This window comes from Ursus arctos, unplaced genomic scaffold (genome assembly GCF_023065955.2).
Source record: "Ursus arctos isolate Adak ecotype North America unplaced genomic scaffold, UrsArc2.0 scaffold_22, whole genome shotgun sequence".
NCBI lineage: Eukaryota > Metazoa > Chordata > Mammalia > Carnivora > Ursidae > Ursus > Ursus arctos.
The window spans coordinates 59,806,118-59,833,370 of record NW_026622897.1 but is presented as its reverse complement, the minus strand read 5'-3'; the positions used below and the strand labels follow the sequence as shown (position 1 = coordinate 59,833,370).

At 39.7% G+C, this 27,253-nt stretch overlaps 2 protein-coding genes across 2 annotated transcripts; one reads left to right on the top strand and one right to left on the bottom strand.

Annotated features, from left to right (window-relative positions):
- Nucleotides 1-12,229: 12,229 nt before the first annotated feature.
- LOC113245848 (olfactory receptor 2D2) lies at nt 12,230-13,177 on the top strand. The gene has a single exon (XM_026486173.3). The coding sequence runs from the start codon at nt 12,230-12,232 to the stop codon at nt 13,175-13,177; it is 948 nt and encodes a 315-aa protein (XP_026341958.2).
- A 4,660-nt stretch (nt 13,178-17,837) lies between these two features.
- Nucleotides 17,838-18,822, bottom strand: LOC113245799 (olfactory receptor 10A4). Its single transcript, XM_026486102.4, has one exon. The coding sequence runs from the start codon at nt 18,820-18,822 to the stop codon at nt 17,875-17,877; it is 948 nt and encodes a 315-aa protein (XP_026341887.2). The 3' UTR covers nt 17,838-17,874.
- Between the last annotated feature and the right edge of the window lie 8,431 nt (nt 18,823-27,253).

Below are 27,253 nucleotides of genomic sequence, written 5' to 3'. Positions count from 1 at the left end.
CTTTTTTGAACATGAACAATGCTATTTTTAGGATTTTACATTTTGTAAATAATTACAAGTATGCATAAAACTTTGTTTCAAAGGATATTCACTTACAGGATTGTTTCCAGAATAAAACAACTCACAGTCTAACAACAGGTGATGGCATTAAATTAATTATTGTTTTCTTATATGGTATAATCCACATCATATAGAGAAATGGGTAACAGTATAAAGATGTGTGAATCATACAGACATAGGTCGAATGCTTTTCCCCTATTTCTTAGCTCTGTGGCCTTGGCCAATTGATTCAGCTCGGTTATGCCTCTGTTTCCTAGTGTGAAATGGATAGAACACCACAAACCACAGTGTGGGTATAAAGATTAAATTAAGAACTTACTGGAAAGTAGTTCGCACAATGTCTGACAGCTCCATTTCAAGAAACAGCTGCTGTGATCATGGTGCACTAAACTTAAGCCATTAAAAGTAAGATCTGTATCTTCCATAGAAAGATGTTGTTCACACTGTTGAGTTTCAAAAGAGTGTTGTGAAATAACATGTATGGGTAAGATTCATACGTGTGTGTGTGTAGGCATGTTGTGTATCTTTCTTTCTCTCTAGAGATGATTCCATTAAATAATACCCTTACCTCATTGATAAACTCTGAACGCACAACAAAAACTTAGTATCCAGGGAGAGACTGCACAGTATACTTAAAAACTGACTATCTCTCTATCTCTTAAAGGTAGGATTTGTATATTTACATATGTGAGTGTGTATGTGGATTAGGAAAAGCTCCAAACAGGAGAGTAATACAAATCAGTGAGAAAGGAGGGAAATAAGATGAAATGTAGTATCCTTTCTATTCCAAAGAAGGCCGGGGACAAGGATTCTTTCATGATCTAAAGATTGCATATAACACTGCCAACTGTACTAATTAAGTAAGCAATGATGTATCTTTATCTAATTCAGATAAAAAACGATGAAGAAAAAATCAGAGTGGGAAAATACAATAAGGAGAAAAGTTAGAAGAAATCAGGGAACAGAAGTTGGACTTGGAGGACAGAAATCTGGAGACGTGGAGAAAAAGAAGAAGGAAGACAGACAGGAAGAGATCTTAAGTCTGGCTGTGTCCCCAAACTGAAGGGACAGGCAATGCATCTTTTATCTTCTGAGGCCCTAATAACGCTGTAACTACTATGGCCTTTCCAGATATCTTCTCTTAGTGACTGTGGCTCGCACACACACAGTTGCATACGTGGCGTTATTCCTTGTCCTATGCACACGCCACAGGCCGCATATACCCACTCACTGCCAGCTTCACAGGATATTATATAAACACGCAGACAACACACACCACAGATGTACTCACTGAAGCATTTCATGTTCTCATACATGTACCCCCACGGCCACCAACTCTTTTACAATAAGATGTCACAGATACTGAGCCAACTGGATACTGAGCAAGGCTGGTGTTTTGGGAACCCAGCACGCCTGACTTGTACGTGAAGGATACCACAGTATGGGGTGTGTGTGAGGGCACCAGCAGTGGGGGCAAGTATCCTCCTCTGGACTAGAAGGACAGCACTGATTGTAATGGGACCCACGCTCTGCTGTCTGTCCTAACTCACCAGGGGCTTGGAGGCAGCAGTGCCAAACTTCCCAAAACAGTGTACCATGCAGTCCTGATTCCTTCACATCGCCTAGACCCAGGGAACAGTCAAGACCAAGGAGCTCTTGATGGGGTTCCTCAAAGCAAGCTTCCTGTCTTCCTTCCAGCCCCTTGCCTGCTCAATGGGAGATGGTGGAACACACGCAAGCTGAGAGAAACAAGGAAGCCTGAAGGGCTGACACGGGAGGGAAAGGGAAAATCAGGCAGTTGCTTTTCAACAGCAAGAGGCACAGCCTCTGTGATCTCTCTGGAAGGAGTCCCATCCCTGATGAAGAAAGTCTGGAAAAGGAGTTTTGGGCTGGCTCTCTGGAGAAGAGTGGGAATACAACTGTTGTCTCTCAGAGTCGAGCAAGGAAAAACATTGATATGTAAGAAAGTAAAGGCCAACTTTACCTCTCCCAATGCCATGCCCACCTCCCAACCTCCAACCGGTTCTGAGCATTCCTACAGACTGAGACCCAGCAACAGCTTGTCCACTCTCACCTGAGGACAGAGAGGAGGCAGCAACTGGGCTGCAGGGTCAGTGGTGAAGGCATCGAGGATAGAGTGTGGGAGGGAATGATTTCTGCAGCCTGCAGATCCAGCCTCGAAGGACAGCACCCGTTGTGGGTTGGCTCCTAAGCAATGCCTCCCAGGGCCTGGCTAGAGTCATCCCTAGGAGTCTGGCTCCACCCCCAGCCTCTCTGCCTCACTTCATTCAACGTACAAACTCCAATTCTCCTAGGTCCCAGTTCTGAACAGAGCAGTTTCCCTTCAACAATGTATTTAGAGGTGAGGTCCTGAGGGTACGTAAACAGGGCATTCCCTGGAGCTTTAAAAGCCCTCAACTTTATTACCTTGCCATCCTCTGAGACATCCTAGGGCACTTGGAGTTATACCTGAGGTCACAGACTAAAGTCTCCAGCTCATTCTAACACCCCTCTGCCGAACCTTACACCCAGGTCATTCCAAATAGCTCAGCAGATATAGTCTCAGTGTGTGTTATCAAACGTGTGTTTTCATTTGTATGGTAATTAAAAGACGTGAAAATTAGCAGATATTGGATTGTCTGGATGCCAACTTTCTGAGTACTACAGCCGCACTGCAGGCCTTGTGCTGTCATTTTGGTTTGTGGTTGTTCTGGTGCCATGTGACCACCTTAAGTGGTGGAGTTGAATTTGGTTAGCATGGCCTTAATAGCAACATGGTAGCCGGGGTTTGGGTGGGCTCTTATATTAAAGTTGTTAATTTACTGGACATAAAGTCCAAGCTTTTCTTTTGTAGGAATAGTTCACAAAGGACGGTTTTACAGAATGAGACTTTTCAACTCTTAAATTAAGACTTTGGTTTGACCACATGGAAATGGAACTATTGCTATAGCTCTCTCAAGCTAATGAAAATATTTTTTAAAGGGTAAATTTTAGATCGAAATGATGCATTCATATCCTCTTAAGGTCAAAAAATGTAAGAGAAAACAGGTGGAAGAATCAGGTTATCAGATGGTAGTACAGCCACGTGGGATTCAAGGAAATGCCCTGCACTTGTTAATCCCCCAATCATATTTCACGTGGCAATTTAGTTTCCACAAAGCATCATTCATCACCTTAACGAAATACTAGTAATTTGAATTTTACTGTTTGTGTTTGTGGTTGGACTTGCACATTATTTATAGTTTAGTTTTGATTTCACAGCACCTATAAATCTAACTCGTTAAAAATAAATTATGTCCATCATATAAATATGCTGTAATTTACTTAACCATATCCATATTAATGGACATATGGATTTTCTATTCTTTAGACATGAATACAGTGCCACTGTGAACTTCCTTCAACATATATTGTTGTGTCCTTGTCAAATAAATTTGAAGGATAACTTCTCGAGGTTTAATTGCAGGATCTAAAGGTACATTCCTTTAAAATGTCAACAGATATTGTCAACTGTCCTGTTAAAAAGTTGCATTAATTTATAGTTATCAAAATTGCATAAAAGTTCCTATTTAGTTACACCTGTACTAACATTTGGTATTGTGAAACTCTTCAATTTTGTTAATCCATTAGGTTAAAAAAATGGCATCTCACTGTTAGTTTGTTATATGATATTAATTATACTTGAGGATGAGCATAATTTTCTATGTTCCTTGATCATTTTCATTTCCTTTTCTGTGATGTGACTATTTCCTTTGTGCAGGCATAAGGTGACCCAGTAATACCAGATTTCTTCCCAGAATATCTGTATCTCTCCACATTTTTCCAAATGAAAGTGAGTGTTCCTCTCTCCTCTACTTTTTGCCAATACTTTACAGTATCTGACTTTCTAGTTTCTGCATGCCTAATAGGGGTAAATAGGTATCTCTTTGTTGTTTCAGTTTGTATACCAACCAATACTAATGAATTTCAGTATTGTTTTCTATTCTTGTAGCCCTTTGAAGTTAATTTTTTGTGAATTCCCTTGTCATCCTCTGCTTTTCTTCTATTGGGGGTTACTTCCTTTTCTTCTTTTTACAATTTATTATGAATTCCTGATATTAAGTTCTTATTATTTGTTTTACATAGCTCAACTATCTCATCCATTTTCTCATCTATCTTTCTAACTTTGTTCATAATGTTCTTTGAAGACAAATCCCAGATTTTGAGGAAATCAAATTCATCAAGTTTTTCGTTATGGTCTTTGTTTTGGTGGTTCCTTGCTCTAGGTCAGAAAGATGTTCTCTTATGTTTTCACCTATAATATCATTGTTCCATTTTAACTTTTAGTTATTTAGCCCATTTAGAGTCTACCTTCTTGTGTCACGTTAGGTAGAAATCCAGGTATATTTTTCTCTAGGTAGTAAACTAGTATTTACTAATACTGTTTACTTCACTCTTTGCCCTCTTCCAAATGATTTTTGAAATTAACTTTGTTGTACATTACATTTCACATATGTCTATCTAAGAGGTCTCAATTCTTTTTTTTAATTTAAAATCAACTAGGCAACATATAGTACACATCATTAGTTTCTGATGCAGTGTTCAATAATTCATCAGTTGCGTGTAACAGCCAGCGTATGAGAGAAAAGAGAAAAAATGAAGTTAAGCATTTAATTCAAACTGCTGGAGACAGGGGTGTGAAATAGCAGAGCAAATCCAAAAGCACAAACAGGTAAATAATAAAGAAGAAAACAGATAAAAAATAAAAGAAAGCAGTGAAATAGAAAACAAAATATAAATATGATAAGTGTAACAAAATCCCAAATTTTTCTTTATAATGATTACTAAGATAGCCAAAACGGTGCTACCTGGCTTTAAATTTTGTGGCTTGGCAATATTGCCAGTAGAAAAGGAAGAGGTTCTATTTCTAACTGTGGTTTTAATTTGCAATTCCCAAATGCCTGCCTAATGGTGTGCAGCATCCTTTCATGTTCTCGTCAGCCATTTGTGTATCTTCTTGGGAGATACACCTTTTAAGTCCTTTGTCCATGTTTCAATTGTGTTGTTCATCTTTTTTGGTTTTGCATTACCTGAGTTCTTTATATATCCTGCATACTAGACCCTCCTCAGATATCTCATTCTGTGAGATGTCATTTCATTTTCATAGTAGAGAAAGTTAAACAACACAAACCTGTGTTGTCTTTTTCCCCACTAAACATTCATTGGGTTGCTCTAAACTTCTATTTTCCAGAATCTGATAAAGTTTGCTCTGACAGTATTTGTCATGTTTTTTATATTTCTTTGGAGGGAGGGCCACTTGGAGTTCGCTACTTTACTATTTTCCCTCTAATAAATAATTTTTGATACCATTTTGGCTATCTTAGGAATCATTATAAAGAAAAATTTGGGATTTTGTTACACTTATCATATTTATATTTTGTTTTCTATTTCACTGCTTTCTTCTTTTATTTTTTTACCTGTTTTCTTCTTTATTATTTACCTGTTTGTGCTTTTGGATTTGCTCTGCTATTTCACACCCCTGTCTCCAGCAGTTTGAATTAAATGCCTAACTTCATTTTTTCTCTTTTCTCTCTCCCTCTCTTTAAATGAGGTATTACTTACACACAGACTGTGCACCAGTCTGTAGTATAGCAAGGTGGTCTTATGTATGCATATGTCTGTATCACTATTATACAGATCAGAATGTAGAATCCTCACAGGCACCAAAAGGCTCCCAGTTAAGTCCAAATCAACAGTCTCTCAAAGGTAACTGTTACTTGGAATTCTAAAAATATAAATTAATTTTGCCTGTTCTTGAGCTTCAAAGAAATGGAATCCTGTAGAATATACTTCTTATATGTTCCACTTCTTTTACTAAACATTTTTCTGTCTGTGGAGTTGCATGTAGAAGTAGTTCATTCTTTTAAAAATATTTAATAATATCCCCCTGCATGACTGTAGCCAAATTTATCCTTTCTATTGTCCATGAACCTTTATATAGTTTCCACTTCCAGTTATTATGAGTAAGGCTGTTATAAAAACGCTTGTACATACTTGTGGTGGATATAAACACTCATTTCCGTGAGGCATGCATACCACAGAGGAGTGAAACGACTGCATTGTAGGAGGGAAGGCATATATTTAAGGTTAGTTTTCAAAGATGCTTCCAAATAGACTTTTGAGTTGATTGTACCAAATTGTGCTCCCAATGAGCAATGTAAATTGCTCCATATCCTCAGTCAGTTCAATCCATTTTTTATTAAGCTGAGTATTATTTCAATGTAGTTTTATTTTGTTAAGAATTTGATTAATTAATTAATTAATTAATTTATGAGAGAGAGAGAGAGAAAACGAGCCTGGGCAGGAGTTAAGTGAGAGGGTCAAGCAGACTGCATGCTGAACCCAGAGCGGGACATGGGGGCTTGATCCTACAAACCTGAGATGATGACCTGACCCGAAATCAAGAGTCAGACACCTAATCAAATGAGCCACCCAGGTTCCCCTCACTGTGGTTTTACTATATGTATTCTGGTGGCTAATTATGTTGTGTATCTTTTTATATGCTTATTAGCTATTTGTTTTTCCTATGTCTAAGTATATGTTCCGGTCTTTGCCCATTTTAAAAACTGGATTTTTCTGACTTTTCTTATTTGTAGGAATTCCTTATGTATTCTGGGCATTAAGTCTACAACTTAGCATCAAGTTATTAAAACAACTATGGGTACAAATAGAGACAAATAAAGAAAATACTGTTAAAATGTTAATAATCAAAGAATATCATTATCTGGGGCACATCATATTCCCATTCTACAAATGATGAAGTTCTTAAAAATCATACATACAGTATGTAATATAACTGGGCTGCAACCTAGAACCTAGAAACCAAATACTTGATTGCAACAATACAACTCTTCCCAAAAAAGAAGACAGGTAAGAAGAACTGGTAATGGGGCCCATAAATGGAGATGTGAGTGCTAACTGCATGTTATTTTCTGTTCTCCTTATAACCATTTGGGAACCTCTGAGAGGCCACACAGCTCAAGATCCACCCTAGTGATTCAGAATTCTCCTGAGCACTTCAGCCACTCCAGAGACTGCTCCTACTATCCTTTTGTTGTCCTCATTTAAATGGAACTGTTGTGGCATAGTATGACCTGCTGTCAGTAAGACCTTTGGATGGAACAGAAGGACAAGGGAGTGCTGGGGATTCCCTTCTCTGCCTTGTCCTTGATTTTGACCTCAGAGGGTTTACTGAGCTCTTTGACTCAGATGACTTAGGACAAGATGCCCTCAGTCTTGCAGTCTCCACTTTGCCCACTCCTGCAGCCAATACACCTGCAGTGGATTCCTCCTCAACACTCACATGTTTTTACTGGCTTTGACATGCTAATTTGATCCTTCTTCCTTCACCAGATGAGAAAACTTGGTAAGACTATTAAAGGGATGGAAAGAGAAGGCAAAGGTGAACAAAGGTAATAATCTGGCATATATTGAGAGTGAATTGGTTTCAATCTCTTCATAAATTTGGCTTTTAAAATTCAACTGATTTTGTCCAAATAATCACATTCTTAGGGCTAAATCCTCTGTAATTAGATTTAGCCAAGGTATTTTCCACAGTGGATCTAACTTATCAAACCACACCTGCAACGTCAAATTCCCTGTGAAGAAGAACCATGGTCTTCACCTAGAGGAGACATAAGCAGACCTTCCCTGGAGTCAGTATTGATCCTTTGCGTGGGGATTTTTATGCCTCTGTTGAGCTGGGTTTGGAAGACAGTAAGTGGGTATGGAGGGTAGGGAATGGGTAATCTTGAGCACAAAAGACCTTGGAATCAGAACTGAAATTTAGTATTTTCTCTCTTGGTTCCTATGGATTCCCTTAGAATCTTCTTCTTAAAAGAAATGTCAGATTAGACAATGCATGGCTCTGTGACCCTATCCTCTTGATTCATATGTCATTTTTAGAGAAATGAACTTAAAAGTGGATGTTAAATCTAGGGAAAAGGCAGAATAGTAGAAGAGAAAGGTTGACAGTACACATGATTTCTTTTCAGAAGCTTCCTGACCCTGGGGGCAGATTCACAGTCACCTGGGGGAACATTTTCAACTCCACATTGGCATTAGAGAATAATATGCTTTCAAAAACAAATCAGGAGAGGTCAGGGGTGTAGCCTTCTACTGTTGTGCCAGGTCAGTGAGAGCCCCTAACATCTGACAGATCACAAGTCACACTCATCTCTGACTCATGCTGTCTCCCAGTGTTTGGCTCAAGTCAAATTAGCTCAAAAACCATGTGTTGTACACTTAGTCTGTACCAGCTTATTGTATTTGCTGTGAATAAATGAGTCAGATGAGGTCCCTGCCCTTGTACATCTTCCTGCCACAGAGAAAGAAAGTAATTTCAACGTAATGTTTTTAGCTATGATGGAAGTCCATGATGCTGAAGGTACACTAATGTATCTAGTATCTAGATGTTTGTGATGTCTTTAGTTGTAGAGTCTGTATGTGTTAGGAGTGAGTGGGAGTGGAAATGGGAAACGTGCGGGTAAGAAAGGAAGGTGTTCCTGGATAATACTTTTCCTAAATGGACTCTTTTAAAACCTGTAGTTACTAGCCAGATGAAGGTATAGAAATCAGCAATATCCTGTGGTTGTCCTTCCATTAAGTTAACCACTGATTACAGGCATCACTTAAAACGTTGTGAGAAGTGTTTAGTTGTATGCTCTCTCTCTTTCATCAGAACTGAGAATGTTTGCTTACCGTTTAATTTTCCCTGCAATTAGAGACGTGTTAATTTCTATTGTGGGAAGGGTGTGAGCTGTGGTGGAGAGAGAAGCAAAGTCTAAAGGACCTGGGGAGACTCTAAGAACTAACCAGGTAGTATCTTCCACTAGATGGACGGTAATTCCGAAAGTAACTAACTTAAAATGGTGTGTGGTCTCAAAACTTATTTTTATGTCAGCTATTTCAGCAACAGACTACATTTTTCTTTAGAAGCAATTCTTTATTAGTTTGATTTAAGTAGTTGTTAGGTCATAAAGACTCACTTGGTCCAGTACATGCATTCATTAAACTATTATTTGCTGTGAATCTCTGATGTTCCTGGGACCACACTGACATGGAGGATGAAACATGACCACAGTTTGGTTCTTCCTATCTGAGATTCTTGGCCTCAGGAGCTGGGTCTTTTTTCTCTATCCCTAGTACCAAGCATGTGCTTGGCTAATGACATTGGATCTACAAATAAGGTGACTGAGTATTCAAAGTGTGATGAATGTTCAAGGAAAGTGATGCTAACTCTAGTAGTGTGGTTATACCTCTGAATAAAGGGATTATATCCAGCAAAAATCAGTGGGTATAAAAATACAGTCTGTCCTAGCTGTGTGGCAGGGAAAATGGCTGGAAAGATGGGCTATGGTCTGTAAGGGAACCATAAACGATCATCCAGCAGAGATGTGACTGTTCACGTTAATGTTTTATTTATTCATGTATTCTTTCAATGATGAATTAGAACCTATCCAGATGCCTAAGACTCCATCATCAGATTACATAGAACGTGATCATGTCTTTTGGAGAAAAGTGGGCATTTCTTCCGCCCAGGAGTTCTTCACTTGAACTGCAGAGTGTTCTTCAATTAAGATGTGAATGTTACTTCTTTATTTGTACTTTACCCTAACTGGAATTCAAAATTTCCTTCTTGTTTGAATGTTGGTAACTAAGTCAAACTATCATTAGCAGTATCTATGACTTCATTGCCAAAGGAATCACAGGTATTTTTATATCACATTGCAGGTGTTGAAGATACCTCAAAATCTCCTTTGAGCTCATTATTTTGAAATTAACTTAAGGTGGTTATTAGACCTGCCACAACATTTTGAAATCTAATGTGTTAATAGAGAAGCACCTGTATTATTATACTACATATTTGCTCTCTAAAACTGTTTGAAAAACTCTACTTCGATATGATTGGTTTTCCTGGTAATCCCATCCATCCTATGGGATGTATTTAAAACAATATATTGAGAAAAATACTATATTTACTAAACAGATAAAGGATTGAAAGCCTAAACTTTGCATAGGGTCTTAAATTTTAGACTTCAAATTTCTCTCCCTTCTTTTTGAACAGTTCCATAAAGTTTTATTATTGCTCCAAAAGTCTTGCAAATCTCTCCGAATAATGACACTCTTCCACCCTCTACCCTCCCAGTTTTACTGAGAAATAATCAGCGTATATCACTATATATAGCATAATGACCTGATTTACATATATTGTGACATGATTACCACAGTAGGTTCAGTGAACATCAATCTTTTCCTATAGATACAATTAAAAAGAAAAAAAAAAGGAAAAAGAATTCACCTTGTGAGAAGAACTCTTAGGATGTAGACTTTCATATATATTATAAAGCAGTGTTAGTGATAGTCACCATGTTGTCCATTCCATCCCTCAGATTTATTGATCTCATAACTGGAAGTTTATACTTTTTGGTCACCTTCCTCCAAATCGTTCTCCCCACACCCTCCACTCTGGCAACAAATCTGATGTCTTTTTCTATTATTTGATTTGTTTGTTTTAGATTCCACCTAAAAATGAGATCATACAGTATTGGTCTTTGAGTAAATGCCACTTAGCATAATTCCTTCAAGGACCATCCACGGTACTGCAAGTGGTAGGATGCCCTAATTTTTAATGGCTGAATAATATTCCATTGTATATATACAATTTCACAATTATTCATTAATCCACCAACGGTCAATTAGGTTGTTTTCATGTTTTGGCTATTGTAAATGGTGTTGCTATGAACACTGCGGTGCAGATATCTTTTCAAGTTAGTGTTTTCATTTCTTTTGTATTCCAAAGTGGAATTGTTGGATTATGTGGTAGCTCTATTTTATTTTTCTGAGGATCTTTCATAGTGTTTTCCACAGTGGCTGTACCAATTTACAATGCCACCAATAGTGTGTAAGGGTCCATTTCTCCACATCTATGCAGCATTTGTTATCTCTTGTGTCACTATGGTGATTCTAATAGGCATGTGCTAATATGTGTCCCTCTGGTTTCACTAATGACTAATGAGTTGTATAAGTTCTTCATATATTCTATATATTAACCGCTTGTCAGATATATGGTTTCCTCACCCCCATGTTCTAGGTTTCTCCAGGGGGTGTCTTATTCTTGAATAGTTGTTTGTTATTCTTGTGAGGGGGACCAAAGTCAAGAACAACCTATGTTCCCATCTGAGTGCATCAGAATGGGCTATGCTCTTTAAAGAACTCTACTAAAGCATATGATCAAATGATTTTTATTTACTTTAATGATAATCAATCATATAAGTCCCTATGTCGTGTCTAACAAAGGGCACAAAAATGAAAACGATGCAGTTTTCAAAGGAGTTTTTAATCTCCGGGAGGAATAGACAGATAATGCAAGGCAGCGAGAGGTGATGGTGGATGGATTAGTGCTGTTTAGTTCGAACACAATAACTACTCCACCTGATGGCTTCAGATGAAATGTTGTGATTGTGTGTCTGCTATTTTTGAAGTTTATGAATGCTTAAGAATTCCAGCTGAAGCTGGGGATGGGATTGCCAAAGAGATAATGGCATACTATCCAATTACTCCTTGGTTTCCCAGCTCTTTCAAAAACAGGTCATTTTCTCCAAAACATGTCAGTTCTGCAAGGTACTTTGGCTCCTTTTGATTTCTTATACCTTAGTGCCTGTTTTTCAGGGAAGAGACAAGAGTCTCATACCCAAAGAATTAAAAACAACAACAACAACAACAACAACAACAAAACACCATCCTAAGACATGGGAGATGTGGCGATAGCAGCAAAAGACTCGAGTTGTAGTTGATAATAAAGTGATTTACGTGCCAGCTTTATAGATTAATTGAATCTTTTTATATTAGAAGTTTTATATTCAGAATAAAGATGATTCTTTCAATCTACTCTACATTTGCACATGACACAAAAGTGAATGCACCACCTTAAAAATATTACATTTTCCAACGCTGAGAATGTTCCAACTAAAACAGCATGACCATCTTCTACATAAAGGGGATACTGGAAATGGCTGGTAGTGATTGAGGGCCATTCCAAAGTCCTCCAAACCTGATTTATATAATTTCATAGGTTATATGGACCTATGTTTAGCATGAAGTGACTTCTTACTGAAAAAAGAGACAAACTATGAGACAAACAAATCAGACACAGGTGACAGAATTCCTCCTTCTGGGACTCTCTGATGACCCCCACACCCAGAAGCTGCTGTTCATTTTATTCCTGGGTGTCTACCTGGTCACTGTGCTTGCAAACCTGCTTCTCATGTGCCTTGTTCAGGCTGACTCCCGGCTTCACACACCCATGTATTTTTTCCTCTGCAACTTATCTCTGGCTGACCTCTGTTTTTCTACCAACATCGTTCCTCAGGCCCTAGTCCACTTGCTATCCAGGAAGAAGGTTATTTCATTCACACGCTGTGCAGCTCAACTTCTACTCCTCCTCATTTTTGGGGGTACACAGTGTGCCTTTCTGGCAGTGATGTCCTATGATCGGTATGTGGCCATCTGCAACCCTTTGCGTTACCCTAGCACCATGACTTGGAGGGTGTGTGTCCAGCTGGCTGCAGGATCATGGACCAGCGGCATTGTGGTGTCTGTGGTGGATACTACTTTTATACTAAGGCTACCCTACCGAGGCAGCAATAGTATTGCTCATTTCTTTTGTGAGGCCCCTGCACTGTTGATCCTGGCGTCCACAGACACCCGCACTTCAGAGATGGCCATTTTCCTCATGGGCGTCGTGATTCTCCTTGTACCTCTTTCCCTAATTCTGGTGTCCTATTGCCACATCATAGTGACTGTGGTCAGGATGAAGTCAGCTGTGAGGAGGCTCAAGGCGTTCTCTACCTGTGGCTCCCACCTCCTGGTGGTCATCCTTTTTTATGGATCAGCAATTGTGACTTACATGACACCAAAGTCTTCCAAAGAACAGGAAAAATTGGTATCTGTGTTCTATGCAATGGTGATACCCATGCTTAATCCCCTCATCTATAGCCTGAGGAACAAGGATGTGAAGGGAGCTCTGAGGAAAGTAGCAACAAGGAATTTCCCATGCGGTCTTGAAATCTGCCACTGACTGTGAGCACCTTTTGGCTTCCTACTTAGAAGACTTGCTGAGTAGTTGCCTTAGCAAGATTAGAATATAGTAAGATTTTTATCCGTGGGCCTTGTCCTGGACCTACCTTCCATCCTTCATCAAGCACTTTCTTTGTAAAAGAAGAAGGACAATAATTCACAGACCAATACAAGGAGGGTCTGCTTCTTTCTTGTTTTGTTTTTGTTCTTTGGTTTTTGGCACTTCAGAAATAGGAAAGCCTGTAAAATACATTCACATTTTATAAACACTGGAACCTGTAAAATCCATCTTTTTTTTCCATGTTATATATTACTATCAATCGATCCCAGCACCTACTCCAATTCTTTTTTCTTTGTTATTTATGAATCTCGGGGAAAAGATGGAGGAGGAGTAGGGGACCCTTTTTTCATCTGGTTCCCTGAATTGAGCTGAATATCTACCATACCATTCTGAACACCCACGAAATCAGCTTGAGATGCAGGAAGATACATCTGGATCTCTAAAACGAGCATCTCCAGCGCTGAGTATTGAGGTACAAATCAGGGAGCCATGAATCCGCGCACAGATATCAGAAGATAAACGCAAGGGGGAGGGAGCCGCCGCGCTCAGGCACTGGGAAGCGGTAGCCAGCTGCACTGGGGAGCAGCCGGACTCACGGACCGGCACCCGCGAGAGAGCGGACTGAGACCATGAGCCCGGGAACGTGGCGCAACCAGACTGAATACCAGAGCTCTGGAGCGCTCACTGGAACTGGAGTAAAACCGGGAGCTCGGGAGCGCGCGTGCGTAACCAGATGGAAAACCGGCGCTCCAGAGCGCGTGTGAACCACACTGAAACAGGGAGCTCGGGAGAGTGCACGGGAACCGGGGGGGGGGGGGCGGCTGGCAGTGTTAGAAGCACAAAGGACAGAGATGTGCCAGCCCCAGAAGTGAGGGCTGGGACACCGGCTGTGGGGTGCACATCCCGGGACGCTGTGGGGTTTTTAGCGGCACCGACAGAAACAGAGTTAACACGGCCAGAAGAGCTCAGTGGAGAGTGGATTGCAATCTCTCTGTTCTGAGACAGAGGCTAGGATATGGCCACTGCTGCTCTGACTCTCAGAAGAGGCACAGAAAACTGCCAGGGAAAGCCGCCAGAGAACAAAAGCCCGGAAATACCAGCTCACATTGTGCCCATCCCCATCCCCCCCTCACAGGTGCAGCGTGACTCTACCCAAACAGGGTTGTCTGAATATCAGCATGGCAGGCCCCTCCCCCAGAAGGCAGGTTGAAAAATCAGGAAGTCCACATTCCTAAGGTCGCTATAAAACAAGTGCACACTGCCTGGGTCCTGGTCAATAATTTGGGCTCTGGGCATCCCCGCAACCTCTCCTGATCAGAATGACGAGGAGGAGAAATCCCCCCAACAAAGAAAAGATACAGAGTCTGTGGCCTCTGCCACAGAACTGATGGATATGGATATATCCAAATTGTCAGAAATGGAGTTCAGAGTAACAATGGTCAAGATATGTGTAGTCTTGAAAAAAATATTAACGAAAATATTAACGAGAATATAGAATCTGTAAGGGCAGAAATGAGAGTGAATCTGGCAGAAATTAAGAATGCTATGAATCAAATGCAGTCTAAACTAGACGCCCTGACAGCCAGGGTAAATAAGGCAGAAGAATGAATGGTAGAAGAGAAAGTAAAAATGGAAACTTGGCTCAACAAAAATCCAATCTCAAGAATGTAGATTACAGGAGATTACTGACTCAATGAAACATTCCAATATCAGAATCATCTGCATCCCCGAGGGGATGGAAAAAAAAAAGAGAGAGAGAGAGGTCTAAAAGAGATATTTGAACAAATTGTAGCTGAGAACGTCTCTAATCTGGCAAAGGAACAAGCATTTGTGTCCAAGAAGCAGAGAGGACCCCGCCCAAGATCAATGAGAGCAGGCCTACACTACATCACGTCATAGTGCAATTCACAAATATTAGATCCAAGGATACAGTCTTGAAAGTGGCCAGGGGAAAGAAAATCCTTACATACAGAGGGGAAAATATCAGAATAACGTCAGACCTGTCTACAGAGACCTGGCACGCCAGGAAGGGTTGGCAGGGTATTTTCAAAGCTCTAACTGAGAAGAACATGCAGCCAAGGATCCTTTACCCAGCAAAGCTGTCATTCAGAATTGATGGAGAGATAAGGACCTTCCAAGACCGGCAGGAACTGAAGGAATTTGTGACCACCAAGCCAGTCCCACAAGAGATATTAAGGGGGGTTCTCTAAAAGTAAAAAGGCCCTAAGAGTGATACAGAACAGAAATTTAAATTCTATACAAACAAAGACTTCACAGGCAACATGACATCATTAAAATCATATCTCTCAATAATCACTCTCAATGTGAATGGCCTAAATGCTCCCATAAATGCCACAGGGTCGCAGATTGGATTAAAAAGACATGACCCATCCGTTTGCTGTCTACAAGAGACTCATTTTGAACCTAAAGATACATCCAGACTGAAAGTGAAGGGATGGAAAACTATTTTTCATGCCAATGGACCTCAAAAGAAAGCTGGGGTAGCAATTCTCATATCAGACAGATTAGATTTTAAACTAAAGACTGTAGTTAGAGATACAGAAGGATACTATATTATTCTTAAAGGATGTATCTAACAAGCAGATATGACAATTATAAATATTTATGCCCAGAACAGGGGAGCAGCTAGATACACAAGCCAACTCTTAACCAGAATAAAAAGACATATAGATAATAATACATTAATAGTAGGGGACCTCAACACTCCTCTCTCAGCAATAGACAGATCACGTAAGCAGAAAATCAACAAAGAAACAAGAGCTTTGAATGATATACTAGACCAGATGGACCTCATAGATATATACAGAACACTACACCCCAGATGGACCTCATAGATACATACAGAACACTACATCCCAGAACAACAGAATACTCATTCTTTTCGAATGCACATGGAACTTTCTCCAGAATAGACCATATAACTGGGTCACAAAACAGGTCTCAACCATTACCAAAAGACTGATTATTCCCTGAATATTCTCAGACCACAATGCTTCGAAATTGGAACTCAATCACAAGGAAAAATTTGGAAGAAATTCAAACACTTGGAAACTAAGAACCATCCTGCTCAAGAATGATTGGGTAAACCAGGTAATTAAGAAGGAGATTAAACAACAATTTTTGGAGACCAACAAAAATGAAAACACATCAGTCCAAAACCTATGGGACACTGCAAAGGTGGTCGTATGGGGAAAATACATAGCCATCCAAGCCTCACTCAAAAGAATAGAAAAATCTAAAATGCAGTTTTTATATTCTCACCTCAAGAAGCTGGAGCTGGAACAGAAGAACAGGCCTAACCCACACACGAGAAGGCAGGTGATCAAGATTAGAGCAGAGATCAATGAATTAGAAACCAGGAGCACAGTAGAGCAGATCAACAGAACTAGAAGCCGGTTCTTTGAAAGAATAAATGAGATCGGTAAGCCACTGGCCAGACTTATTCAAAGGAATAGAGAAAGGACCCAAATTAATAAAATTATGAATGAAAGGGGAGAGATCACGACCAACACCAATGAAATAGGAAGGATCATTAGAAACTTTTATCGACAGCTTTATGCCAATAAATTAAACAGCCTCGAAGAAATGGATGCCTTCCTGGAAACCTATAAACTACCAAGACTGAAACAGGAAGAAAGTGATTATTTAAACAGACCAATTAATTATGAAGAGATTGAAGCAGTGATCAAAAACCTCCCCAAAAACAAGAGTCCAGAGCCTGAATTCCCCAGGGAATTCTACCAAACATTCAAAGAAGAAATAATACCTATTCTGAGGTTGTTTCAAAAAATAAATTGGTATTCCTTACACCCTTTCTGTCAAACAATTCTCATATCCAAGGTGAATAATTTGAGATTGACACAGTGTCTGTGTGGAGTAGTCTTTCTCCAGATGAGGTGCAGACTAATTACGGTAGCAGAGTAAGAAGTCCTCATTTGCTAGCCTAGTAGTACATGGGTACTTTATAAACCAGGGGAAGTTTTTAAGTATAGGTTTATTACTTTCTTTCTCACTAGAATATAAATTCCACAAGGTAAGAAATTTGTTTATTTTATTCAACACTGTGTCTTCGGGACCTAAACAGTGTCTGACACATGCTGAATGCTGAATCAAAATGTACTGAAATTGTGAGTTCAAAAAAAATGAGTGAAAAAATGAAACAAAGCTCTACTATTTATTATCATCACTATCATAACTTGATCTTCTAAGCAAAAAGATCCTTGAACGTTACAGGCAGAGGTTTTGGACAAATAGAAAATGTAAAGCAGGAGGTTTAAAAAAATGGATTTAGAAGTTCAAGAAAAGTTAATACAAGTAAAGAATGGCAAATTGTAGTGTTGTCACCACAACTGCCAACCTTCAGATAGACTCCCATTCTGTGTAAACTAGCAGCATCCTCAGATATGTTGGTCCTGTGGTCCTACAGAATCCTGGGCCTACAGAAGTTTTCCTTATCATTCATGTTCTTTCATTCAGAAACAGATCCTAGTAAAGTCCAAAATCCTAGTGGGTATATCATGGCTCTTAGAATGAGTAGGGGCCAAAACCCAGTTGAGGAGTTCTGTTTTCTTTCCTTTGTCCTTGCATGACACCCCTTTGGTTTGCATCTCCATCTGTCATAGTTTCTGAGGGCCCAGGGTCCTGTGGATGACTCGCCTCAGTGCAGCCTTCACTTCACTATTCCTTAAGCTGTAGATGATGGGATTCAACATGGGAGTCACCACTGTGTAGGAGAGTGATAGCAGTTTCTTGCTCTCAGGAGAGGTGCTAGATCGGGGTCGGAAGTATGTGAGGATGGCAGTGCTGTAGAAGAGGGAGACAACCAGGAGGTGGGAGGAGCAGGTGGAGAAGGCCTTGCGTTTCCCCTCAGCTGAGGGCATCCTGAAAATAGTGGAGAGGATCTGGATATAGGACCCCAGGATCAGCAAGAAAGGGAAGAGAATGAATAAGACAGTGGCTGTCAGAGCCTCCAGTTCAAACAGAGAGGTATCAGCACACACCAGGGCAATGATAGGGGGGCTGTCACAGAAAAAGTGGTTCACTCTGTTGGGGCCACAAAAAGGGAAGCTGAAAATCCATGTGGTTTGCACGGTGGCCACTGGAAACCCTGAGAACCAGGAGGTAGCTGCTAGCTGGGCACAGGCCCTGCGGCTCATAATGATTGGGTAGCGCAAAGGGTCGCAGATGGCCACATAGCGGTCATATGCCATTGTGGCCAGGAGGCAGCACTCAGCAGCCCCAAAGAAGAAGAAGAAGTACATCTGAGTGGCACAGCCAAGGAAGGAGATGGTTGTGTCTTGGATGATCAGAGTCCCCAGCATCTTGGGCACAATGACCAAGTTGAATCCTATCTCCAGGAAGGACAAGTTCCTGAGGAAGAAGTACATAGGATTTTGTAGAGCAGAATCAGCTGTAGTGACCAGGATGATGAGAACATTGCCCATTAGGGTAACCAGATAAATAGTCAGAAAAAGGAGAAACAGTAGATATTGTAAACTAGAGGACAAGGTTGAAAAGCCCACAAGAACAAATTCACTTACAATTGTCCAGTTTTCCCACATCATTCTTCTTACTAGGATTTCATTGGGCATTCATGTTCTAGGAAGGTAGATGTCTCCATATATTACTTAAACCTCTATTATACCTTTAGAAAGAAAACCTCCCATGGCCTCATTGTCCATGTTTCTTGTTATAGTGGTTGCAAGTCAAAAGCTGTATCTTCCAAAATGTAAGAAAATAAGCCTGTCCGTGGGGCTCATGATATTTTGGCAGAATCCTAACCTGTTTTCAGACTGAACTGAGACACACCTATATATTTCTATACATTCCTTGGTTTTTCCTTGCTCTATAGAGAAGTTCAAAATCACAGCTTCCCTTTGAGTCTCCTACTCTATCTTTCTTCAATAGTCAGGGGTACTAAAAAAGAAGTCAGGCTAAGCATTTCTGAAGAGAGGGGTCTTAATGCACAATGAAAGGTGGTGAGGTCAGCCAGGGTATGTTTTCTGCAAAATGAAAGATACAAAAGAGAAAGTTAAGGAAAGTGAGCCATCAGTTACCAATGATCCCCAAGGAGGAGACGTGAATGTGTCCTAATCTCAAGCAGCCTATACTCAGGATGATTTCAGTATTTTGGAGGAATCTTCAATATATTAGAGTATTTATTCATTTCCAAACTCAGAATATGGCAGTTTATACAAGGAGACATGGAATATGAGACTGTGGCTTATTTTGATCCCTGGGCTAACTATTCTCCATGTGGCTCTATGTGATTAGAAAAGGGAACACAGGGGCGCCTGGGTGGCGCAGTTGTTAAGCGTCTGCCTTTGGCTCAGGGTGTGATCCCAGCGTCCTGGGATCGAGCCCCACATCAGGCTCTTCTGCTGGGAGCCTGCTTCTTCCTCTCCCACTCCCCCTGCTTGTGTTCCCTCTCTCGCTGGCTCGCTCTCTCTGTTAAATAAATAAATAAAATCTTAAAAAAAAAAAGAAAAGGGAACACAGACTCAAAATAGTGTCAGACAGTAGAAAGAATCCAGGTGTATTACATATAAACCTTTTCGTCAGCTTTTGTTGGTTGAATTTGTCTTGACTTTCAAAAAATATGAGTTCAAGTGTTACATGTTAATAGAGACCAACTCAAATAGGCAGACTAATAATATTAAATCCTGTGAGAAAGAAGCAGAAGGTTTCATCAGGACATTAATAACTAAACTTCAAAATTGTGACCCATGATATTCTGATTATTATAAACTTACATGAAGGAATATATCTAAAGCACTTGCATGGTGACTGTTACATAACACATGCTAACCATAAATGTTAACCATTATAGTTACTATAATATAATATTAGATCTATCTTTCAAAATCTACTTCTAGTTTAACCTATGTCCCATTCTCACTGTAGTCTCTACTTTTCAATCCCTAGAAAAAAAGTGTAATTTATTCATTAATATTATCTTCTGTGTACCAGACACTGTTCTATATACTGAAGATAATACACCTGTAAATTAAACAAACAAAAATCTCTGCCCTAGAGGACCGTTCTCATTGATCTTGGGAGGGAGGACCAGCACCCCCACATATAATAGTACAACTCGCAAAACTTAGATCCAAGGAAATAATCCTGAAAGTGGCTATTGGAAAAGCATTTCTTTCGTAGTGAAGGAGGAATATCAGAATAACGTCAGATCTGTCCATAGACACCTGGCCAGCCAGAAAGGGCTGGCAAGACATATTCAGGGTACTAAATGAGAATAACATGCAGCCAAGGATACTTTATCCATCAAGGCTATCATTCAGAATGGATGGAAAGACAAGAAGCTTCCCAGACCAGCAGAAACTGAAAGAATGTGTGACCACCAAGACAGCCCTGCATGAAATATTAAGGGGGGGTTCTATAAAAGAAGAAAGATCCCAAAAGTAATATAGACCAGAAATTTACAGAGACAATCTATAGAAACAAGCCCTTCACAGGCAATATGATGGCACTAAAATCATATCTTTCTATAATAACTCTCAACATGAAATGGCAGAGGGTTGCAGATTGGATAAAAAGACATGACCCATCCATATGCTGTCTACAAGAGACTCATTTTGAACCTAAAGATACATCCAGACTGCAAGCAAGGGAACCATTTTTCATGCTAACGGATCTTAAAAGAAAGCTGGGGAAGCAATTCTCATATCAGACAAATTAGATTTTAAGCTAAAGACTGTAGTAAGAGATACAGAGGGACACTATATCATTCTTAAAGGGTCTCTCCAACAAGAAGACCTAACAATTGTAAACATCTATGCCCCCAACATGGGAACAGCCAACTACATAAGCCAAGTGTTAAACAAAATAAAGAAACATATTGATAAGAATACTTTAATATTGGAGACCTCAACGCTACACTCTCAGCAATAGACAGATCATCTAAGCAGAAGATCAACAAAGAAACAAGAGCTCTGAATGACACACTGGACCAGAAAGACTTCATAGATACATACAGAACATTCCACCCTAAAACAACAGAATACTCATTCTTCTTAAACACATATGGAACTTTCTCCATAATAGACCACATATTGGGTCACAAATCAGGTCTCAACCGATACCAAAGATTGAGGTTATTCCCTGCATGTTATCAGACCACAATGCTTTGAAACTAGAACTCAATCACAAGAAAAAATTTGGAAGGAATTCAAACACTTGGAAGCTAAAGACCATCCTGCTAAAGAATGTTTGGGTCAACCAGGAAATTAAAGAACTTAAACAATTCATGGAAATTGATGAGAATGAAAACACATGGGTCCAAAACCTATGGGATAGTGCAAATGTGGTCCTAAGGGGGAGATACATAGCCATCCAAGACTCACTCAAAAAAGTAGAAAAATCCTGAATACACAAGTTAACCTTACATCTAAAGAAACTGGAAAAAGAACAGCAAATAAAACCTAAACCAAGCAGGAGAAGAGAAATAATGAAGATTAGAGCAGATATCAATGAAATAGAAACCAGAAAAACAGTAGAGAAGCTCAATGAAATTAGAAGCTGGTTCTTTGAAAGAATTAGTAAGATCAATAAACTTCTGGCCAGACTTATCCAAAAGGAAAGAGAAAGGACCCAAGTTAATAACAGTATGAATGAAAGGGGAGAGATCACAACTAACACCAAGGAAATAGAAACAATTATTAGAAATTATTATCAGCAAATATATGCCAATAAATTAAGCAACCTGGAAGAAATGGATGCCTTCCTGGAAACTTATAAACTACCAAGACTGAAACAGGAAGAAATTGACCATCTGAATAGACCAATAACCAGTAATGGAATTGAAGCAGTGATCAAAAACCTCCCAAAAAACAAGAGTTCAGAGCCTGATGGATTCCCAGGAGGAATTCTACCAAACATTTAAAGAAGAAAGCATATCTATTCTACTGAAGCTGTTTCAAAAAATAGAAACAGAAGGAAAACTTCCAAACTCATTCTATGAGGCCAGCATTACCTTGATCCCAAAACCAGACAAAGACACCAACAAAAAGAATTACAGACCAATATCCCTGATGAATATGGATGCCAAAATTCTCAACAAGATCCTAGCCAATAGGATCCAATAGTACATTAAAAGTATTATTCATCACCACCAGGTGGGATTCATTCCTGGGATGCAAGGGTGGTTCAACATTCACGAATCAATCAGTGTGATAGAACACATTAATTAAAGAAGAGACAAGAACGATACGATCCTCTCAATTAATGCAGAAAAAGCATTTTACAAAATACAGCATCCTTTCCTGATTAAAACCCTTCAGAGTGTAGAGATAGAGGTTACATTATTCAATTTCATAAAAACCATCTATGAAAATCCCACAGAGAATATCATTCTCAATGGGGAAAAGCTCTCAGCTTTCAGGAACATGACAAGGATGCCCACTCTTGCCACTATTGTTCAACATAGTAGTCGAAGTCCTAGAGTCAGCAATCAGACAACAAAAAAGAATAAAATTGCCAAAGAAGAAGTGAAACTCTCTCTTCGCAGATGACATGATACTTTATGTGGAAAACCCAAAAGACTCCACCCCCAAATTATTAGAACTTGTACAGTAATTCAGTAATGTGGCAGGATACAAAATCAATGCACAGAAGTCAGTTACATTTCTATACACTAACAATGAGACTGAAGAAAGAGAAATTAGGGAATCAATTCCATTTACAACAGCACCAAAAACCATAAGATACCTAGGAATCAACCTAACCAAAGACGCAAAGGATCTATACTCTAGAAACTACGGAACACTTATGAAAGAAATGGAAGAAGATACAAAAGATGAAAAAACATTCCATGCTCATGGATTGGAAGAATAAACATTGTTAAAACATCTATGCTGCCCAGAACAATCTATACTTTCAAAGCCATCCTGATCAAAATACCAATGGCATTTTTCAAAGAGCTGGAACAAACAATCTTAAAATTTGTATGGAACCAGAAAAGACCCCAAATTGCCAAGGGAATGTTGAAAAAGAAAAACAAAGCTGGGGGCATCACGTTGCCTGATTTCAAGCTATATTACAAAGCTGTGATCATCAAAACAACATGGCATCGGCACATAGAGCAATGGAACAGAATAGAGAGCCCAGATATGGCCCTCAATTCTATGGTCAACTAATCTTAGACAAAGCAGGAAAAAATATCCAATGGAAAGAAGACAATCTCTTCAATAAATGGTGTGGGAAAATTGGACAGCTATATACGGAAGAATGAAACTCGACCATTCCCTTACACCATACACAAAGATAAACTCAAAATGGATGAAAGACAATGTGAGACAGGAGTCCATCAAAATCCCAGAGGAGAACATAAGCAGTAACCTCTTCAACATCAGCCACAGCAACTTCTTTCATGACATGTGTCCAAAGGCACGGGAAGCAAACGCAAAAGTGAACTTCTGGGACTTCCTCAAGATAAAAAGCTTCTGCACAGCAAAGGAAACAGTCAACAAACAAAGAGGCAACCCACAGAATGAGAGAAGATATTTGCAAATGACATTACAAATAAAGGGCAGGTATCCAATATCTATAAAGAACTTCTCAAACTCAACACCCAAAAAACAAATAATCGAGTCAAAAAATGGGCAGAAGACATGAACAGACTCTTCTCCAAAGAAGACATAAAAATGGCTAACAGACACATGAAAAAATGTTCAACATCATTAGCCATCACGGAAATTCAAATTAAAACCACACTGAGGGGCGCCTGGGTGGCTCAGTTGTTATGTGTCTGCCTTCGACTCAGGTCATGATCCCAGGGTCTTGGGATTAAGCCCCGCATCGGGCTCCCTGCTCCACTGGGAGCTTGCTTCTTCTTCTCCCACTCCCCCTGCTTGTGTTCCTTCTCTCACTGGCTCGCTCTCTCTGTTAAATAAATACATAAAATCTTAAAAAAAAACACACCACACATTGAGATATCACCTTACACCAGTTAGAATGGCAAAAATTAACAAAGCAGGAAACAACAAATGTTGGAGAGGATGTGACGAAAGGGGGACCTTTTTACACCTTTGTTGGGAACGTAAGTTGGTATAGCCACTTTGGAAAACAGTATGGAGGTTCCGCAAAAAGTTAAAAATAGAGCTACCCTATGACCCAGCAATTGCACTACTGAGTATCCCAAAGATACAGATGTAGTGAAAAGAAGGGGCACCTGCACCCCAATGTTCATAGCAGCAATGTCCACAATAGCAAACTGTGGGAGGAGCTGAGATGCCCTTCAACAGACAAATGGATAAAGATGTGGTTCATATATACAATGGGATATTACTCTGCCATCAGAAAGGAGGAATACCCACCATTTGCATCAACATGGATGGAACTGAAGGGCATTACGCTAAGTGAAATAAGTCAAGCAGAGAAAGACAATTATCATATGGTTTCACTCACGTGTGGAACATAAGGAATAGCATGGAGGACATGAGGAAAAAGAAGGAAAACTGAAGGGGGGGGCAATCAGAGGGGGAGACGAACTATGAGAGACTATGGACTCCAGGAAACAAACTGAGGGTTTCAGAGGGGAGGGGGTGGGGGGATGGGCTAGCCCGGTAAAGGGCATTGAGGGCATGTATTGCAATGAGCACTGAGTGTTATACGCAAATAATGAATCATGGAACACTACATCAAAAACTAATGAAGTATTGTATTGTGACTAACATAACATAATAAAAAAATTTTTAAAATCTGCCCTCACCTTCTAGCAAAGGAAACAGATTATATGCAAATTATGTAAATAGGATGTATAATATGTTAGGTGGTGGTAAGAACAATGGGGAAGAATAAAACAGTGGAGAAGGAGATAGGCATTTGGGGTGTGAGGAGTGTCAGAGAAGCCTTCCCTGAGCAGATGTTTTTGAGTAAAGTACTCAGCAGGTACAGGACATGAGTAGGGGCAGTAAAGGAAGGAGGGAGGTAAAGAGCAAAAACAGTGAGAAAATGCTATTTTAGAATTTTTGCTGATTCCTATTCATTTTAAAAAACTCAACCTGGGCATTGCTTATTTTAATGACTACTTTGATACTTTGTCAATTTTCAAATAAGAGTTAACATTTAATAAGCACCAAATAAGTGCCAGACCACTATTCTAAGTGTTTTGCATGCACTATGTTAAGTCTCACAACAAACTGAAGATACAGGGATTGTTATTAGGCCCACTTTACAGCCAAGGAGGCACAGAAAAGTTGAATAATTTTTCCAAAGTTAGACAGCCAGCAAGTGTTGGTATCAGGATATTCCTCCTGGGCAGTCTGACTCTGAGTCATGGCTTTACCCACCAGGCAACTCACCCACTCTGAGAATAGGAATGAGTCTGAGCTCACAGGTGAGGGCAAGCAGGAGTTTTGGGCATTGGGTGGTAGTAATAGAGCAAAAAGCAAGACAATTTCTAGAGAAGATCTGAAAGGTATTAGCACACTGGAGAGCTGGAATACCCCTTTCATACTCTTAATACTAGAATAATTGTTAATTTGTATCTCCATCTCCATGCTGTAGATGGCATACTACTTGACAGTAGAAATTGTGTTATTCAACTTTTCATCCCAATTCCTAGCAAGGTAGATGTCCAGTAAATTGTTATCAAATAAATGAATGAACAATGAACAAAATGTGGGAAATGATCATGGAAATATCTGTATAGACAGAATGCAGGCACAGTGAGCCCCATTCAGAAGGAACTTAGATACAAAGACTACATACATCAATGATACAGCCTCATACAACTTACACAGATTTAAAGAGTGATAAGGGTTATAAATTACACTCATCATCTTCCCCTACCCCAACCTGCCTCCTTTTATCTACCTCATTTCAGGAAATGACACACTCGGCTGCATGACCCAGGAATTGGACAAAAATCCTTTAATTCATCCACCAAACTTGACGATTTTTCCTCTTAAACACTAATTCAGTGTCATCTTCTACATCCCCACCACAACTGCCTGTAGATTCTGGCTCTTTTTTCTCTGACCTGTAATATTGCAGGAAACTGATTCTGGTTCTCTTCAAACCGGCCTTGACTTGTGTGTGGTTGGACAGCAACTCCAATCAAGTTACCCACTTAATGTCTTTCAATCACTGCCTACTGTCCCTGGGATAAGTACAAATCCTTTAACAAGGTCTTTTTCTCTGGTGTCTGCTTTACTTTTCCAGTTTCAGCTGCATGTTTCCCTACATAGCTGATGCTTGGTTACACAAAAGTACTTTCTGTTCTGTGCGTACATCACGTTCTCGCACTCCTCCTCCTACTTGTGCTGGTGACTCTCTGCTTTTGGAAACCTCTTCCTGCAATTATGTATAATTTCTTCTCATCTTGCAAGTCTCAGCTGAAACATCGTTTTCTTTGTGAAGTTCCCTGTGATCCCTTGGTGTAATCAAGGGATTATTCTTGGGGTGCCTGGGTGGCTCAGTCATCTGAGTGTCTGACTTGATTTCTGCTCAGGTCATGATCTCAGGGTTATGATATCTAGCCCTGAGTTGGGCTCCATGCTGAATGTGGAGCCTGTTTGGGATTCTCTCTCTCCCTCTCCCTCTACCCCTCCCTCCATCACACCCTGCACAGCTCGCACTCTGTCTCTCTCTCTCAAAAAAAGGATTATTCTTCTACTCTTGTATAACACTTTGTGTAAAACTCTATTGGAGCACTATACAATTGTGTAAGTGTGCATACATTTATATTATCTAATTGTTAATTCCAGGAGGAAAATCTATTCAGTCATCATTGTATCTTTTGCACCTAACAGAGTGTTAACTCTAAGTGCTTGGTAATTAATGTAGCCTAAGATTTAATTATTTTTAGAGCAGTTTAATGGTGCTACAGCATCTCCAGTTGAGCTTAGAGCTAAGTAAGACCTCTGAATGTGTGTGTGTGTGTTATAGATGGTACACTCAGTTTTGTCTTCCAATATATATTTATTTTAAATGTTTTGTTATGTCCTGAGAATTATTTTAAAAGCTTATTATAATAGC